Source organism: Leptodactylus fuscus, chromosome 3 (assembly GCF_031893055.1).
Source record: "Leptodactylus fuscus isolate aLepFus1 chromosome 3, aLepFus1.hap2, whole genome shotgun sequence".
Lineage (NCBI taxonomy): Eukaryota > Metazoa > Chordata > Amphibia > Anura > Leptodactylidae > Leptodactylus > Leptodactylus fuscus.
In genome coordinates this window covers 26,255,020-26,275,355 of record NC_134267.1, presented here as the reverse complement: position 1 = coordinate 26,275,355, position 20,336 = coordinate 26,255,020, and the positions used below count along the sequence as shown (strand labels likewise).

General features: G+C 44.9%; 1 protein-coding gene across 1 annotated transcript; it reads left to right on the top strand.

The window, feature by feature from the left end:
- Positions 1-1,466: 1,466 nt before the first annotated feature.
- Positions 1,467-16,310, top strand: TMEM151B (transmembrane protein 151B). Its single transcript, XM_075267307.1, has 2 exons — positions 1,467-2,001; positions 13,554-16,310. Exons 1-2 carry the CDS (start codon positions 1,921-1,923, stop codon positions 14,985-14,987), a joined length of 1,515 nt encoding a protein of 504 aa, XP_075123408.1. The 5' UTR covers positions 1,467-1,920; the 3' UTR covers positions 14,988-16,310.
- The last annotated feature ends 4,026 nt before the right edge of the window (positions 16,311-20,336 follow it).

The following is a 20,336-nucleotide window of genomic DNA, read 5'->3' as shown; positions in this document are numbered from 1 at the left end:
ATCTACTACCCCTGGAGCAGAGACCGGGGCAGAATGGTAAAGCAAAGAGCGGACGGCTCCTCCAGCCGCAGGTGAGTGGAAACCGGAACATACCTCCCACCAAACAGGACAGGACCAGGAATCCAGGACGGGTGGAAGGTATGCATGACCTGGTGTGAGTGGAGTAGAGTGCAAGGGGTGGAGAAACAGAAGCCCCTGAGAGCCAAGACCTAGGTATGACAGCGGCCCTAAAACCACCAAGACCCTCTACCTCATTGTGGTATTTTAACCAAGAAGTTGTGTCCACTAAAATCCCAACATTCCCCCATGAGAGTACAGAAACCTGCCCCCCCCCAAAAAAAAAAAAAAAAAAAAAATCCCAGCATTTTCCATGACCACAGTTCAGACATATACCCCAAAATCTCACCACCCCCTATGACCAGGCAGACATATATCTCAGTGTTCCCCAGAAATCATCACATGTTCCTGAACCTGACAGTGTAGACTGACAACAACAAATCCCCATAATACCCCCCGATACAACCTGGAAGGGCAAAACATAGAAAATAGCAGAGAGATAGGCAGTGATAGAGAGACAGGCAATGGTAGAGAGACAGGCAGTGATAGAGAGATAGGCAGAAATATAGAGACAGGCAATGATAGAGAAACATGCAGTGATAGAGAGACAGGCAATGATAGAGAAACAGACAGAGAGACTTGTAGAGGTAGAGAGAGGAAGAGAGACAGGCAGAGGTTTAGAGAAAGGCAGTGGTAGATAGACAGGCAGTAATAGAGAGACAGGCAGTGATAGAGAAGCAGAAGTGGAGAGACAGGCAGTGATAGCGAGACAGACATGGGTGGAGAGACAGAGAGAGGGGTAGAGGTAAAGAGAAGAAGAGAGAGACAGGTGAAGAGACAGGCACAGGTAGAATGAAGCCGAGAGACATGCACTGGTGGAGAGACAGGTAGCACAAGTGGTGAGACAGGCAGGTGGTGGTAGAGAGACAGGCAGAAGTGGTGAAAAGACAGCCTGTGGTGGAGGATCTAGCAGATTGAGGAGACAGGTGGTAGAGAGACAGTTGGGAAGAGATAGGCAGTAATGTAGAGAGGAAAGACAGGTGGTGAATAGAGATATAGCCATGTGTAAAAAGACGGGCAGTGAGGAAGAGACAGCCATTGGCAATAATAATGATGACATAAAAGACAGTCAGTGATGAAGAGACAGTAGAGACAAGATGAGACAGTCAGTGACAGAGATGGAAAGATATGAGATAGTTGGAGATGATAAGAGAGTCGGTGATGGAGAGACATGATGAGACAGTCAGTGATTAAGAGACATGATGAGACAGTCGGTGATGGAGAAACATGATAAGACAGTCAGTGATGAAGAGACATGTAGAGATGGAGGAGTGCTCTCTTTCAAGGTCAGCAGTGATTCCTCCAGCTGTGGTGCTGCGCTCTCCTCTCCTGCTGTATCTCCTCCTCTTCCTCCCTCCTCCTCCTCCTCCCGTCTCCCTCCCATCTTCCCTGGGAATCTCTCCCATCCTCCGGCTCCTACAGCATCCTTCCCTGTCATCCCTCCTGCCCCTGCCCCCTCCCTCCTGCCCCTGCACCGCTCTGCTCCGTGTGTGTCTGTGTGTCCTATGTGTGTGTGTGTCCTGTGTGTGTCTGTGATGTTCACCCTGTATGTGTGTGTACATGTGTGTGGCAGGTGTGCACCTTGTCCCTGACACGCAGTTGTAAACATGTGTGCACAGTCGGCATTGTACATCCCTGCACCAGAGATGTGACATGGACCCTCGCACTCGTTACAAGCCCCGGGTGTGTGGGGGCTACCTGCGGAGGGTGGGGGTATGACTCTTCCTCTGGATCACAGCTGGATCTTCACTGCATCCTCCTGGATTGGGCCTTGGACCCGGCACTTTCCAATAGAACTTGGCCATGTCGCCACCGGCATCAGCGGCCAGCGAGAGCAGCACCGGGTCCGTACCACAAGAGAGCACCGATGCTGTACGAGAACTGGTGAGTAGACTGGGGGTCAGGAGCCTGTGATATACATATCTGTCACCCCAACATAACAAATCATATAGCACACAAGCATCATCAATATACAATAAACAGCCGTCACCCCCAATATAACACTCAGCTGTCATCCCCAATATAATGCACAACCATCACCCCCAATAAAACACTCAGCTGTCATCCCCAACATTATGCACAACCATTATCAATATACAATACACAGCCATCACCCCAATATAAGACACAGCCGTCACCCAATTATAACAAACAGCAGTCAATCCAGAATAACACACAACCATCACCCAAATACAATATACAGCCATCATCCAAATATAATACACAGCTGTATCTCCGATACAATACACAGTTATCACCCCTATACAATACTCAGCTGTCAACCCACCATAACACACAACCGTCACCCGATGCAATACTCAGCTAACATGCAAATACAATACATTGCCATCACCGAAATACAATACACAGCTATCACAGTACTCTATACACTCTATACACAGTACTCTATACACTCTATACATAGTACTCTATACACACTATACAGTACTCAGTTGTCAACCCACTATAAACAATAACCATCATCCAAATACCATACACAGCCATCACCCATAACCCAATACAATACATATCCATCATCCAAATATAATATACATCTGTATCCCCAATACAATACACAGTCATCACCCCCCCCATACAATACTCAGCTGTCAACCCACTATAACACACAATCGTCACTTAATACAATACTCAGCTGTCATCCAAATACAATACATAGTCGTCACCCCAACATAGTACATAGCCATCACCCGTAAGACTCAGTTCACACTAGTGTTTGGTCTCCGTTGGGAGTTTCCATCACTCATTCCGCTTGAAAAATGTGGAGAGAAAAGTCCTGCAATCCTGTTTTTAAGTGGATTAGATTTCCATTCTTTTGAGTCCCAAAGCGTACCTGAAGAACGGAATGCCGAACACTAGTGTGAACCTAGCATAAACAATACACCGCCATCACCAAACTACATGATGTTACCCTGTATACCAGTTGTCACCCAAAAACAATACACAGCCATCATCACAATGTGACTCCAATGTAACAGACAAATGTCACTCCATCTGTACACACTGCTGTTACCCAAGAATAGACAAACATTCAGGCATTATCCCAATACTATACACAGCATCAGTCCACTCTAAAATACAGTTGGTACCCTATTACAATAGGCAGCCATGAATCCAACACAATACACAACCATCAACCCACTGCAAAACACAACTGCCACCTCACTACAACATCCATTCGTCACCCCTCTACAAAATACTGATGTCATCCTGTATAACATTTATATTTCACCCCATTATAACATACAACTGGCTTCACATTAGAACACACAGCCGTCACCCCACTACAACACACAGCCGTCACCCTACTACAACACACAGCCGTCACCCTACTACAATACACAGCTGTCACCCTACTACAACACACAGACGTCACCCTACTACAACACACAGACGTCACCCTACTACAATACACAGCTGTCACCCTACTACAACACACAGACGTCACCTTACTACAACACACAGACGTCACCCTACTACAACACTACTACAACACACATCCGTCACCCTACTACAACACACAGACGTCACCCTACTACAACACTACTGCAACACACATCCGTCAACCTATTACAACACACAGCCGTCACCCTACTACAACACACAGCCATCACCATACTACAACACACAGACCTCACCCTACAACAACACACAGCCTTCACCCTACTACAACACAGCCATCAACCTACTACAACACACAGCCGTCACCCTACTACAACACACAGCCGTCACCCTACTACAACACTACTACAACACACATCCGTCACCCTACTACAACACACAGACCTCACCCTACAACAACACACAGCCTTCACCCTACTACAACACAGCCATCAACCTACTACAACACACAGACGTCACCTTACTACAACACACAGACGTCACCCTACTACAACACTACTACAACACACATCCGTCACCCTACTACAACACACAGACGTCACCCTACTACAACACTACTGCAACACACATCCGTCAACCTATTACAACACACAGCCGTCACCCTACTACAACACACAGCCATCACCATACTACAACACACAGACCTCACCCTACAACAACACACAGCCTTCACCCTACTACAACACAGCCATCAACCTACTACAACACACAGCCGTCACCCTACTACAACACACAGCCGTCACCCTACTACAACACACAGGCGTCACCCTACAACACACAGACGTCACCCTACTACAACACACAAATATCACCCTACTACAACATACAGACGTCACCCTACTACAATACTGTCATCCCAATATAAGGGTGTTGCCATATTCAGAGTTGGGGCCACGGCTGTTTTTACTTGCACAGATTAACTACAGTCCGTCTGCCGTTACCACACCACGAGTGGCAATAAATACTTTGTTATAAGTGAAGGCACCTGTGGCCCCAGGACTGTGATACAGCTGGAACAATGTGCGGCAGCCCCCTTAAACCCAGTTCTCACTTCAAATAACACACAGTCATCACCCCCAAATAACACCGCACAACATACAATGGTCACCATAACACACTGGCTGTAACCCAACAATACACAGTTGTTAATCCATAAAATACTGTTATGACCAAATTTATAACACACAATTGTCACTTTACTAAAACATACAGCTCTCACCCCAGTTGTGACACCCGTATAGCACACACAGCTGTCTTCCCAATTTAACACATATTTGTCATCCTGAATATCACACACAGATTACACCTCTAAAAAAATCCCCACAAAGTTGTCACCTCTAATTTAACACATCCGTCACCCACCACAATACACAGCTGTCAATGAATCAGAACACTTGTGTTTATGTCTGTAGGTTTAAAACATCTAATGGTTTAGTCCAGTTCACACAGCTGAGGGCTTGTCACAATGTATTAGTGTGGACATTCACCTATGTTGTGAGACGTATAAGGTCTAGAAGGGATCCAGATATAAGTGGCGAAAGGTCCCAGTCTCTGACAACAAGTAGGAACTGAAAGACAATATCTATAAGTGGCAGGACCGCCACCGATCAGACATTTATGGCATTTATTATGGGAGATGAGAAGACTCCTGTTATGAGGATACGTGTGTGAAATCTCATGGACATGCCTCCTATACCACTCTGTAAGGCTCAGGTATATCACGCGCTCCCAATTGTTGCAGCTCATCCCTTCACTACTACAGATATCGGGGCAAGTACTGGAATTGCTTAATCATCCTAGTACATGGCTGCATCTTTAGAGAAAATCTGAATCCCCCTACACTGGTCAGTCACTGGAGGCAAAGTGACCCCAAACAACTCCAAAACTTCTCTATATGTTCCAATTGTAGAAAACACCACAAAAACACCACTTGTACATGGCCCAGAAAACACGCCCTACATCACCATTATACGCCTCCATTACCCAAATCATCGTATCAGTCCAGTTTCTGGAATCTGTCATCTTACTCCGATTTGGCCCGATCACAGAAAGCCCTAGGTCATGCTCATGTGATTTCCATGATTGGAATCCTACCCTTATCAATAGCTAAGCCATGTGTACATGACAACACATCCTGCCTGTGCTCTCACCTTGTGTCAGAGCACAAATCACAGGACCGGAAGTGTTATCAGAGGAGCCGCAGACGTACGGCCAGACACCAATATTTCATATATTCTATAAAGTGATCATGTTGACTTTTTCTAATGTTCGTCAACCTCCCCCTTACCCCAATATTTATTATAGTGCATTGGTACAACAGTATACAGGAATTGTATTTATTGAAAGTCAGACTCAATTTGTGTCACTACCCAGCAGGTGACCTCGCAGGATGACAGTCACTATTTACTGTTTCGACAAAGGGAGCCAAGGTAGAGAAGGTCTCATGGTAGGGAAGATTCGATGAATTAATTGAGGTTGAGGGATGGGATGCTCTCGTCTCAGAAGACTTGTTTCCTACTTGTGTGAAGAATGTGTGATTTTGATAGGATTGGTACTTTAAGACTCCTGTTCCTAGGTCATGTTTGATTATTTTGCCACGTGATGTTAGGAGGATACACCTGCAAATACGGAGCACAAGGTTATCATTCTGGTAACTTCTTCTGTAGTATATTATCTGGGCATTCAGCCAGTCCAGTGTACCTTCTTCTGGAGTACAGTCAGTTCGGAGCCTTCTTGAAGTGTCTTCTTGTAAGTGACATCCTGATCCATCTTCTACTCGTCTCTGTCCATGATCCTCACTTTGGACAGCTTGTTCTGATAATCACCACCTCAGAGGAAGGTCGTGGTCATTGCTTTAGTTGATAGTGTACTAATCCATCTTCTATTCACCTCTGTCCATGGTCCTGACGTTGGACAGCTTGTTCTGATAATCACCACCTCAGAGCAAGGTTGTGGTCATTGCTTTAGAAGATGATAATGTACTAATCCATCTTTTATTCACCTCTGTCCATTGTCCTGACTTTGGATGGTTTCTCCTCATGATCACCACCTCTGTGGTCTTCAGGTGAAGATTGTGATCATCCTTGTAGATAATAATGTCCTCCCGATCCATCTTCAGCCCTACATTAGTAATGTGATGTGGAAATTTGAAGATATTGGGGCAGATTTACTAGTCGTGTTTAATTTTCAGACATAAACTTAGACTAGTGTCTCAAGCTATACGATACATCTGCTGCCGAACTGCCAGATCTGGAATTATTAGCACCATCAATGGTGCCAGTCCCTGAGAGGTTCGCTTGTGCTCCTTTGACTGCTGGCTCTGTAATTTCCTGATCTTCTTATCATAGACGTTGCAGGTTACTGGTAAGTTGATGCTTTTGTCGTTCACTTTCTCCCTTATTGTGTTTTTGATCGTTTCGAACACAAAGCGGAAGTATTTGTACAGGTTCTCATTCCAAAATCTGTACGCTAGATATTTCTGGTATGTTCGATGGACCACTTGGAGAAACTGCAGCCTCAAGCCGATGAACCCCTTTACTGTTTTTGTGGGAGACCTTTGCGTCAGTGCTGGTGGTTTGTGAGCTGGAACCAGTCAGTGACCTTGAGCCCGTCCTGTAGTTGGGCAGTGGATTTGTGTAATGGAGTCGGATGTAATGTGTTGCTTATTGTGTGAGGTCAGGTTGGGAAGTGCTCTGTCGGCTTTATTACTATCAGATGTGATTTCACCTCATCTGGGTATGAAGATCACATCGCGGAATTTAGATATTCTTATTTTTCAAGAGTAAGGGCCACATCGAAGAGGGTGTTCACCTGCCTCAAGAAAAGGACACATAACATCATTGCCCACCATAGTTAAAACTCTTTTGGCAGATAGTCCAGTCTATATTTGCTTGCAGGTTCTCTACTTGGGCCATGTATAGGATAGTCATATGGCACTGCTGAAATCCTTGGGATGAGCTTGTACTAGAGACCATCCTAGTTGCTGTCCTTGGGATTGTGCATTGCTGTAGAGATGACTGGTAGATTAAGTCAGTATTGGACACCCCACATCATTTTGCAGAGCTTGATATTACTAAAGTAATGGGGGGTCAGTGGATGGGGTGTAAGACTTATCATTCTGGAGGTGCATATGTTAGTTGGGGGTTTCTCTGGCCCCCTGACAGTATAGGTTTATGGTAACTTGACTGGATTCGTTGACTCCAATGTCCTTTAGACAGCTCAACAATAGCCAGGCCTTTGACTGGGGAACCAAACCCTGGAATAAAGAGAACCTGGAATCCGGACTATTCATGAAGTCATAGTGTTACTGTATATACAGAACGGCTCTAGGAATGTCAGACATATATATCTCCATATACATAGGCAAAATTGCACACGTATAACCCCACACATATAATACCATATACATAATGCCACATGTATAACCCCACACATATAATACCATATACATAATGCCACATGTATAACCCCACACATATAATACCATACATAATTCCACATGTATTACCCCATATACACAGTACTATGTACACAATTCCGCATGTACAGTATACCCTATATTGATAATACTACATACATAATCCACAGGCAGAACCCCATATACAAAATGCTATATATAATCTCACATGGAGAACCTTGTATAAAGTATATACTACTTTATACATAATCACACAATAACTCCTTATATATCATATTATATACATAATCCCACATATACAAAATAGGATATCAATAATCACACACATATAGCTCTATATATAATAGTATATAATCTCCCTTACAGTATATCTATCTATAATATCATATTTATAACACAATATTGAGTATATTACAACAGTTTCTATTTACCATTTATGTATAACCACATATGTAATATATGACCCCATATGTATAGATATCCACATGACTTGCTGCTGCAGTATATACAGGTACAGCAAACCCTCCACCCCCACCGTTGTGTATTCAGGATTAACAATCCTAATCCATATTTATGAGCCTGGAAATAATCAGTGAGGAATCTGTGACTGGCGGAAGGATCATTATTATCTCTGCATCTTCTCACCTCCTGATCCGCCACAAGAAATCATAACACCCCCCCTTATCCCTCTCATTAATACCCCTCCCCCATTACTTCACTCACTTGTTCTACAAGTCATAGGAGCTGACCTCTTATTCTTTACAATATCCTCTTTCTACAATATTATCATATTCTGGCTGCACTACTGCAACACCCTAGTCATATTACAGCCGCACTACTACAACATCATCATATCTCGTCTTGACTCCTACAACACCCTACTCATATTACAGTTGCACTACTACAACATCACCATATCCCATCTAGACTACTACGACACCCTACTCATATCACAGCCGCACTACTACAACGTCATTATGTCCCATCTAGACTACCTCAACACCCTCTTAATATCACAGCCACATTACTACAACATCATCATATCCCATCTAATTACAACACCCTAATATCACAGCTGCACTACTACAACTTCATCATATCCCATCTAGACTACTCCAGCACCCTCCTAATATCACAGCCGCATTACTACAAAGTCATCATATCCCATCTAGACTACTACAACACCCTAATATCACAGATGCACTACTACATCATCATATCCCATCTAGACTACAACACCCTCCTAATATCACCCCTCCTAATATCACAGCCGCACTACTACAACATCAGCATATTCCATCTAGACTACAACATCCTACTCATACCACAGCCACACTACTACATTTTATTCCTTTTAAGATAGTACAAATATCTCCTCATATCACAGCTGCACTACTACAACATCATTGCTATATCCCAGCTGCACTTTTGCAACATACCCCACATATCCCAGCTGTACAACTACAATATGCTCCATATATCCCGGGTTCACTGCTACAACACTTTCCCTATATACCGTCCATACTACTAGTATCCTCTACATATGTTGCATCTTTGCCTATTTCCAGTGGTACCACTTCCTGGGTTGGTGTGCCTATTTCCTGCAGTACTGTTCCTGGGGTGGTTTGCTTATTTCCTATGGTACTGTTCCTGGGGTGGTGTGCCTATTGCCCGTTGTACTGTTCCTGGGTTGGTGTGCCTATTTCTTACAGTATTGTTCCTGGGTTTGTGTGCCTATTTCCTGTGGTACTGTTCCTGGGTTTGTGTGCCTATTTCCTACAGTACTGTTCCTGGGTTGGTGAGCCTATTTCCTACAGTACTGTTCATGGGTTTGTGTGCCTATTTCCTGTGGTACTGTTCCTGGGTTGGTGAGCCTATTTCCTACAGTACTGTTCCTGGCGTGGTGTGCCTATTTCTTACAGTACTGGTCCTGGATGATGTGCCTATTTCCTGTGGTACTGTTCCTGGGTTGGTGAGCCTATTTCCTACAGTACTGTTCCTGGGGTGGTGTGCCTATTTCTTACAGTACTGGTCCTGGATTATGCACCTATTTCCTGTGGTACTGTTCCTGGGTTGGTGTGCCTATTTCCTGTGGTACTGTTCCTGAGTTGGTGTGCCTATTTCCTGTGGTACTGTTCCTGGGTTGGTGTGCCTATTTCCTGTGGTACTGTTCCTGGGTTGGTGTGCCTATTTCCTGTGGTATGGTTCCTGGGTTGGTGTGCCTATTTCCTGTGGTACTGTTCCTGGGTTGGTGTGCCTATTTCCTGTGGTACTGTTCCTGGGTTGGTGTGCCTATTTCCTGTGGTACTGTTCCTGGGTTGGTGTGCCTATTTCCTGTGGTACTGTTCCTGGGTTGGTGTGCCTATTTCCTGTGGTACTGTTCCTGGGTTGGTGTGCCTATTTCCTGTGGTATGGTTCCTGGGTTGGTGTGCCTATTTCCTGTGGTACTGTTCCTGGGTTGGTGTGCCTATTTCCTGTGGTACTGTTCCTGGGTTGGTGTGCCTATTTCCTGTGGTACTGTTCCTGGGTTGGTGTGCCTATTTCCTGTGGTACTGTTCCTGGGTTGGTGAGCCTATTACCTACAGTACTGTTCATGGGTTTGTGTGCCTATTTCCTGTGGTACTGTTCCTGGGTTGGTGAGCCTATTTCCTACAGTACTGTTCCTGGTGTGGTGTGCCTATTTCTTACAGTACTGGTCCTGGATGATGTGCCTATTTCCTGTGGTACTGTTCCTGGGTTGGTGTGCCTATTTCCTATAGTACTGTTCCTGGGTTTCTGTGCCTATTTCCTGTGGTACTGTTCCTGGGTTGGTGAGCCTATTTCCTAGAGTACTGTTCCTGGGGTGGTGTGCCTATTTCTTACAGTACTGGTCCTGGATTATGCACCTATTTCCTGTGGTACTGTTCCTGAGTTGGTGTGCCTATTTCCTGTGGTACTGTTCCTGAGTTGGTGTGCCTATTTCCTGTGGTACTGTTCCTGGGTTGGTGTGCCTATTTCCTGTGGTACTGTTCCTGGGTTGGTGTGCCTATTTCCTGTGGTATGGTTCCTGGGTTGGTGTGCCTATTTCCTGTGGTACTGTTCCTGGGTTGGTGTGCCTATTTCCTGTGGTACTGTTACTGGGTTGGTGTGCCTATTTCCTGTGGTACTGTTCCTGGGTTGGTGTGCCTATTTCCTGTGGTACTGTTCCTGGGTTGGTGTGCCTATTTCCTGTGGTACTGTTCCTGGGTTGGTGTGCCTATTTCCTGTGGTATGGTTCCTGGGTTGGTGTGCCTATTTCCTGTGGTACTGTTCCTGGGTTGGTGTGCCTATTTCCTGTGGTACTGTTCCTGGGTTGGTGTGCCTATTTCCTGTGGTACTGTTCCTGAGTTGGTGTGCCTATTTCCTGTGGTACAGTTCCTGGGTTGGTGTGCCTATTTACTGTGGTACTGCTTCTGGGATGGTGTGCCTATTTCCTATGGTACTGTTCCTGGGGTGATGTACCATTTCCAAGTGACAACAATTTAAGGATATATGCAGTGGAAGTTTTGACCTCATATTCTCATACTACCACAATATCCTCTCTGTGGTCAGCTGACACTTCTCATCTACCCTCATTGTGCTGCTTGCCCCTTCCACCTCTCACCTGTGTCACTCATTGCTATCCCAATACTACCGCTCCACTCTCTAAACAGTGACATCCCTGCCATTATAGCCCCACTATCCAGGAACTTCAACCTCTGCTATTCCAGCATTGTCACACCGGGCACTCCTAGCCCCACTACTTTCATATATGCATTGCAGGTTATTATGGGAAGACACACTGCTGCATCTCTTGGACTCCTGGTAGAGATGTTTTATTGAGAAAATTGAAGACACGTAGAGAGGCGCTGAGGCTGCTGGGTAATAGGATGTGATGTTAGTGAGGAGACGTTGCTGCTCGATGCATTATTAAGGTGTTTATAAAACAGCACTTAACCCTGTATCATCCAGGCACTGTGAAGCTACTTCTGCCCTCATTAGCTCCACATCTGGGTGTGAAATGCAGCGGTGCACTTCAGTGGTTAATCCTAAACCATTTGTGGGATTACATGTGAGATTACAGGCTGCGGTTAAGCAGAGCAATTAGGGAATTTTAACGAGGATCAGTTTGGTATTTCACTCCTGCCTGTGAGGATTTCCTGATGTGCGGTGATCACAGGGGGTACAGGGCAAGGATGGATGAAGGTAACACAGTGCCAACCCAACAACTCATTGTTACAGTAGAGTTCCGTCTTGAATACACTCTAAACCTTGTCTACAAGGTACAGTCACACATCTCTGGTCATATATAGGATATATACACATGCAACAGATGAAATATCCATTCCATAAATGTGAATGGAGTTGTTTCTCCGAATGGTTCTTTTTTTTTTTTTTTTTTTTTTAAAACCCTATTAAGATGAATCGACATGCGTAAATATACCTGTATAGTAATAGGGCTGCTCTCCCGGAGTGACCTTATGTCCTTCATGAGTTACAGAGACAGGACGTGAATGGAATTCTATCCGGCTGCAGTCGTCAGCTGAAATTTTCCTACTGCAGGTATTAACAAGGTCAGGAGTTTAGGTGGCCTCTGGTCATTGAAGGGATGAATTTAGGTGACGGGCCCATGAGTATAAAAACTTCAGATTTCTATAACACCAGTGGCAGGTACCACTCCTTCTAGTCCCTGCTGTCCAGTTTCTTCATGCAGCCACCAGCCTTGATTGTTCCATGCCCTCCCTGGCAGGACCAGAAACCAATGTACCTCCTTCCCTGCCATTGTACAGGGTTTTATCATTGCCATAGTGCTCGTCCGACTTCTCTCTGATTCATTCTTGACCTTGACTCGTTTCTGACTCTGTTGCTGATCCTGACCTTGTTCCTCTTATCACCCAAGTCTGACCCTGGCTTGTCTCGGATCTTGAAACCTGTGTTGCCCATTTTGACCTTCTGCTTGTTTACAACTCAACATATTCTGCCAGTCCCTCACCTCAGCCTGTATCTGACCTACTTTGCACTGACGTTTCTCTGGCACTCAGCCAACGCCACCTATGCCAGAACCAGTCTCGAGGACAGCAACCTGGTTGTCTCACTGCAGCAAAACCCATATGAGATACTGAATACAAGGGATCCTACTTAGACAATGCCCTTGGATGTGGCTTTAAAATAAGTACTTAGGTAGAATGATGGTTGCACAAACCACTACCCTTTACAATATCAAATCACTCACTTGTAAAATTTTAAACAATGGTCGGCTAAAACCGAGCGAATCCCTTGTTATAATGGCTGATCAGATATTCTCCGTTTTATAGCAGAAAAGATTGTAACGGGGGGGGGGGGGGGGGGGGGGGCAGGGCAGGAGAACTATCTGGTCAATTAGACATTATCTAGAAACCTATTATAATACCATGCATAAACACACAGTGTATCAGACCAAGCGTATAACTATATGTACAGTGAATGATGCCATGGTCATAGATAGTACACTTAGAGACCACAAGTATCCTCTGTTACTACTGCCACCGAAGTGTTCTTGGTGTCTTCTATGTACAGTATTACCATAACACTTTCTGAGCATTTCTTCTCTCTTTACTTGCAGCAAAGGCCGGTGAAGCAATCGCTCAGCAAGTCCTTATGTCGTGAATCCCACTGGAAATGTCTCCTGTTGTCTCTCCTCATCTATGGCTGTATGGGTGCTATGACCTGGTGCCATGTTACCAAAGTCACTCGGCTGACCTTTGATAGTGCCTACAAAGGCAACTCAATGATGTACCACGACAGCCCTTGCTCCAATGGTTACGTCTACATTCCCTTGGCCTTCCTTGTGATGCTGTATGTGGTCTACCTGGTGGAATGCTGGCACTGTTACACGCGGAATGAGCTGCAATACAAAGTGGATGTTGAAAGTGTACAGGAACGAGTGCAGAGGATGCAGCAGGCAACACCATGCATCTGGTGGAAGGCTATTAGTTACCATTACGTACGAAGGACTCGTCAGGTGACCCGTTATCGCAATGGAGATGCGTACACAACTACTCAAGTCTACCACGAGCGTGTCAATACTCATGTGGCGGAATCTGAATTTGACTACAGCAACTGTGGCGTAAAGGACGTCTCCAAAGATCTGACTGATCTAGACAGCTATCCGGTCACTCGGCTGAGGTTTACCAAATGCTTTAGTTTTGCAAATGTGGAATCAGAAAATTCGTATTTGACACAGAGGGCTCGGTTTTTCACTGAGAATGAGGGTCTGGATGACTATATGGAAGCTCGAGAAGGCATGCACCTAAAAAATGTGGACTTCAAGGAATACATGGTTGCATTTTCCGATCCAGATAACCTTCCATGGTACGTATCCCACTATGTCTTCTGGGTGGCTGCTCTCCTAACACTGTCCTGGCCACTAAGGGTCCTCAATGAGTACCGCACTTCTTGTGTTCACTATCATGTAGAAAAGCTCTTTGGTTTTGACTTCACACCAGTGACACCAGCCGATGATCGAACCATATGTCGGAGAATGCCACGTGTTAACACTATCGACAGTACAGAGCTGGAGTGGCACATACGGTCTAACCAGCAACTGGTGCCCAGCTACTCTGAAGCTGTTTTGATGGATCTAGTAGGCATTTCTTCAGGTTACACAGCATGCCGATACACTCGAGGTTATCGCCAGAACTGTGATCGGTGCCATCGCACTATGAGCAGCTCCTCCATCTTTTCCCGTAGTGCCCTCAGTATCTGTAATGGTAGTCCAAGGATCCCTTTTAGCAGCAGTCGTTTCTCTCTGGGACGTTTATATGGATCTCGTCGGAGTTGTCTGTGGCAGAGCCGCAGTGAAAGCCTCAATGAGCAGGGTTGTCCTACAGAACAAACACGGCTGTCCAGCCAGGTGACTGTGGAGGAAGAGGAACCTCCACCATACCAAGATGCTCTCTACTTCCCAATCCTTATTGTCCATCGTAATGAAGGCTGTACAAACCATGACCATCGACGTCTCCACCGTAATGGCTCTTGCGTAGAAACATCACTGTGATAGATTTGTTAATATATTCCAGGATGCAGGATATTTCTGTGTTGGCACCACTGCAGTTGAGATGTTTTGTGTGATGATCATGGGCAGCCCAGTACCATGCAAAAACACATCAAAGGTGGGAACCTCTTAGATACTTCAGGTCTTTGCATCTGTGAAGCGCACGACAGGAGGAGCAGACAGATCTGTAGACGAACCTTCAAGGAGGTTTCGGCTTATGGATTCTACAAAGACTATAACGTAGAAAAGCTGTGACACAAGGACTTTTAGGTGCATTTTTATGTCAACGCCTAGATGTGGATTGAGCCATAGCGGCCCTGTACAATGTCCGAATTGGAACGGGCAGCAAAAACTGACAAATGTGACCAAAACACTGGAGAATCCAGTAACTGTCCATCCTGATCTTTAATACACGCCAGGTCGGAGTGTCAAAGGTAAGGTACCAAGCGGACTAGTACAGGACTAAGTATTTCAAATTCAGTAGCAGTTAGGCAATAGTCCATGCACCAATGAGCATTCTCCATTCATCTGCAGATCATCTCCCATGGTAGGATCACTGATGAAAGGTCCAAGACAAGGGCTGCAAAGTCAATGGCTGTTCATATGGAAGAAAAAAAGTGGACTCTACGTATCACGATCTGCTGAAAGGACTATATGAGGCCTTGTACAGGCGTTACCAGGATGGACTCTTCATTCTCACATCTCTTATTTTTACACTATCGCCAAACATAAGATGCATTGAATATTTAGGTCCACTCAGTGTAAGGAGGACGCATCCGCTCTACGTATATTCAGCATGAAGAACTTCAGGTTGTATATACACAAGTATAATTCTCATCTCTCTTAAATAAGCTTCTATTGCATGTCACGTTTCTCCTGAGTTCTGGATGTAACAAACACAATGGGCACATGTTTACACGTATGTGACATGATCCCTGAGTCTGCAGTGCATTCACATGTCCACTGCAAGCCACAGGAATCATCAGGGTTGTCCCTCACAACCAACACTTATGGGTCTATGGGCCGCTTTGGCTCCCTGTTGATGATGGTCAGTGGGTAGGAACACTATGTATACAGAGGGCAATGATAAAGACGGAGACCCTCCATAATACTGTAATAGTACAATAACTCATGAGCCTGAAGTGGAGACTCCTGGACCCTCAACTAGCCCTTTAGAGCTGTGCAACATGACAACGACAAATTATTATGAACCTGGGGCAACATGGTGACTCAGTGGTTAGCACTGCAGCCTTGCAGCGCTGAAGTCCTGGGTTCGATTCCCGCCAGAAACAACATCTGCACAGAGTTTGTATGTTCTCTCTGTGTTTGTGTTGATTTCCTCCCATTCTACAAAGGCATACTGATAGGATAAAAAATATGTACATTGTGATCCCTATATGGGGCTCACAATCTACAAAAATAAATAATAATAATTGTAAAACTTTGGAAAATTCAGCTCATTATTCAAGGGAACTTACAACTATAAGCATCTGGCTGTGTCAGGGATTTTGCAAACTTTCTGGTGTGCTGGTAATCTCAAAACAGAAGGTCACAATTGCAATTTTCTGGTACCTTTTAGACACTGGGTAGCCTGAGCCAAGGTAAAAAGTCTAATCATGCAAAGATATTTAGGAGTTCTTGAAATAATAAAGTCGCATCCCGTGCCCTATGGTTACAATTAGCTACTGACATTCCCATAGTGTTACAGTCATTCACTGACAGTCCTATATTGTTACACTCACTGACAGTCCCATGTATTGTTACATTCACCAACTGACAGTCCCGTGTAGTTACATCACTTACTGACAGTCCCGTATAATTACATCACTTACTGACAGTCCTGTATAGTTACATCACTTACTGACAGACCTGTATAGTTACATCACTTACTGACAGTCCCATATAGTTACATCACTTACTGACAGTCCCGTATAGTTACATCACTTACTGACAGTCCCATATAGTTACATCACTTACTGACAGTCCCATATAGTTACATCACTTACTGACAGTCCCATATAGTTACATCACTTACTGACAGTCCCGTATGGTTACATCACTTACTGACAGTCCCCTATAGTTACATCACTTACTGACAGTCCCATATTGTTACATCACTTACTGACAGCCCCATATAGTTTCACCACTTACTGACAGTCCCATATTATTGCACTCACACCTCAACATTTCCATATTGTTACACTTAGTTGCTGACAGTTCCATATTGTTGTTTAGCTACAGACAATCCCATGTATTTACATCCACATAACAACAATCCTTATCATTGCCCTCAGTTCCTGAGAGTCCCGTATTACTATGTTTAGTCGCAGACAATTCTATTGTATATAGACAGGTGGTAATAGATGGTTTGGTGGGTTCATACACTATGAGTGCAATCTCTTCACAGCCTTCCCAGGTGGAGGATAATACCTCACTTATCAGGAATAATTCCAGTTAAAGCCCCCCCCCCCCCCCCCCCCATAATCCCACACCAGACAGACCTACACATCAGTCGTATGGAAACTGCCATAGTGAGGAGCGCTGTCTCTATCTGAAGAGGATGGTACTAGTCTCCGCCCCTTGAAACTCATGAACATATCACAGGGGATTTCTGGGAATGATTTGTTATTTGTATGTCAGGATACCAAGGCACAAGAAGTTATAATCCTATTATATCCTGCTGATGTCTAGGAAAGGTTGTATCTCAGACAATATACTAACACAGAAAATCTTTATACATATTAAGAGTATGTTCACATCTGTGTCAGAGCCCTGGTTGAAGAGTCCATTAAAAAATGTGAATGAAAAGGTTCTGCATCCAGGACATTTTTCATCTAACAAAATGGAAACCCATAGGAATCAATTATAGACAAAGGGATCTTTATGGCTCCATTGGTGTCCGTCATTTTAAACATACGTTATTTGTTTTTTCCTACAACACAGCAAAACAACAGAAGCCTAAGTGCAAATGTGAACAAAGCCTTGAACTGCAGGGGAAAGAGAACAGGAACTTAGGACTTGAGGTGATTCAAGTTGTAGCAGCAAATCCAGCAGAAGTCATTCATATGTGATAGGTTTGCAATATGGAGATACTGACCACAGGTGGACTTTAGGTGGCAGAGGCTACTACAGGAAGCACAGAGAGACAGATGTACAGAAATAGGAGCTACTACAGGCGGAGATATAGAGACAGGAGCTACTACAGGCGGAGATATAGAGACAGGAGCTACTACAGGCGGAGATATAGAGACTGGAGCTACTACAGGCGGAGATATAGAGACAGGAGCTACTACGGTACAGGCGGAGGTATAGAGTCAGGAGCTAATACAGGCGGAGATATAGAGACAGGAGCTACTACAGGCGGAGATATAGAGACAGGAGCTACTACAGGCGGAGATATAGAGACTGGAGCTACTACAGGTGGAGATAGAGAGACAGGAGCTACTATGGTACAGGCAGAGGTATAGAGTCAGGAGCTAATACAGGCGGAGATATAGAGACAGGAGCTACTACAGGCGGAGATATAGAGACAGGAGCTACTACAGGCGGAGATATAGAGGCAGGAGCTACTACAGGCGGAGATATAGAGGCCGGAGCTACTACAGGCAGAAATGTAGAGGCAGGAGCTAATACAGGCAGAGATATAGAGGCCGGAACTACTACAGGTGGAGCTATAGAGGCAGGAGCTACTACAGGCAGGAGCTACTACAGGCGGATATATAAAGACAGGAGCTACTACAGGCAGAGATATAGAGGCAGAAGCTACTACAAGGCGGAGATATAGAGGCAGGAGCTAATACAGGCAAAGATATAAAGACAGGAGCTACTACAGGTGGAGATATAGAGGCAGGAGCTACTACAGGCGGCAATATAGAAACAGGAGCTATTACAGGCAGAGATATAGAGACAGGAGCTACTACAGGCGGAGATATAGAGACAGGAGCTACTACAGGAGGAGATATAGAGACAGGAGCTACTACAGGCGGAGATATAGAGACCGGAGCTACTACAGGCGGAGGTATAGAGTCAGGAGCTAATACAGGCGGAGGTATAGAGGCCGGAGCTACTACAGGCAGAGATGTAGAGGCAGGAGCTAATACAGGCAGAGATATAGAGGCCGGAACTACTACAGGTGGAGCTATAGAGGCAGGAGCTACTACAGGCAGAGATATAGAGGCAGGAGCTACTACAGGCGGATATATAAAGACAGGAGCTACTACAGGCGGAAATATAGAGGCAGGAGCTACTACAAGGCGGAGATATAGAGGCCGGAGCTACTACAGGCAGAGATGTAGAGGCAGGAGCTAATACAGGCAGAGATATAGAAGCCGGAACTACTACAGGTGGAGCTATAGAGGCAGGAGCTAATACAGGCAAATATATAAAGACAGGAGCTACTACAGGTGGAGATATAGAGGCAGGAGCTACTACAGGCGGCAATATAGAGACAGGAGCTATTACAGGCAGAGATATAGAGACAGGAGCTACTACAGGCGGAGATATAGAGGCAGGAGCTACTACAGGCAGAGATATAGACGCAGGAGCTACTACAGATGGAGATATAGAGGCAGGAGCTACTATTGGCAGCGATATAGAGGCAGGAGCTACTACAAGGTGGATATATAGAGACACGAGCTACTACAGGCAGATATATAGAGGCAGGAACTACTACAGGCGGAAATATAGAGGCAGGAGCTACTACAGGCGGAGATATAGAGACAGGAGCTACTACAGGCGGAGATATAGATGCAGAAGATACTATAGGTGCCATTGGTAGGTAGAAGCTACTAGAGTGGATCGTAGAGAGGCTGGATGAACTACAGGCAGATAGTGAGAATCAGAAGCTTACACAGGTGGATAGTAAGAGGCAGAAACTACTGCTGGTGTATACTAAGAGGCACAAGCTGATACAGGAAGGCAATAGCTACTACAGTGTCATAGACAGGTAAGAGATACTACAGGCAATCATAGAGAGGCAGAAGTTACTACAGGCAGAGGCTACTAAAGACCAAAAGAGAAACACAGGACCTACTACAGTGTCAAAGACATATAGGAACTATTACAGGTAATGACAGAGAAGCAGGAGCTATTATAGCCAAAAGAGAGACACAGGAGCTACTACAGATGGACATATAGAGAGATGAGTTTCTATAAGTGGACACTATAAGGCAAATGCTAATAAGGGGATAGTAAGAGGCAGAAACTACTGTGGATATACACTGAGCTACTACAGGCGGCTTAGACCGACAGGAGCTACTGCAGGCAAACATGGAGGCGCAGGAACTGCTACAGGTCTGATAGAAAGACAGGAAAAACTACAGGTGCATACAGTAAGAAGCAGAAACTACTGCA

What these genes read in the sequence shown, in the direction of transcription:
- TMEM151B (XM_075267307.1), top strand. Translation starts at nt 1,921, where the DNA reads ATGTCGCCACCGGCATCAGCGGCCAGCGAGAGCAGCACCGGGTCCGTA. An exon ending in CCGATGCTGTACGAGAACTG is followed by an intron (nt 2,002 to 13,553) that starts GTGAGTAGACTG and finishes CTTTACTTGCAG; the next exon opens with CAAAGGCCGGTGAAGCAATC.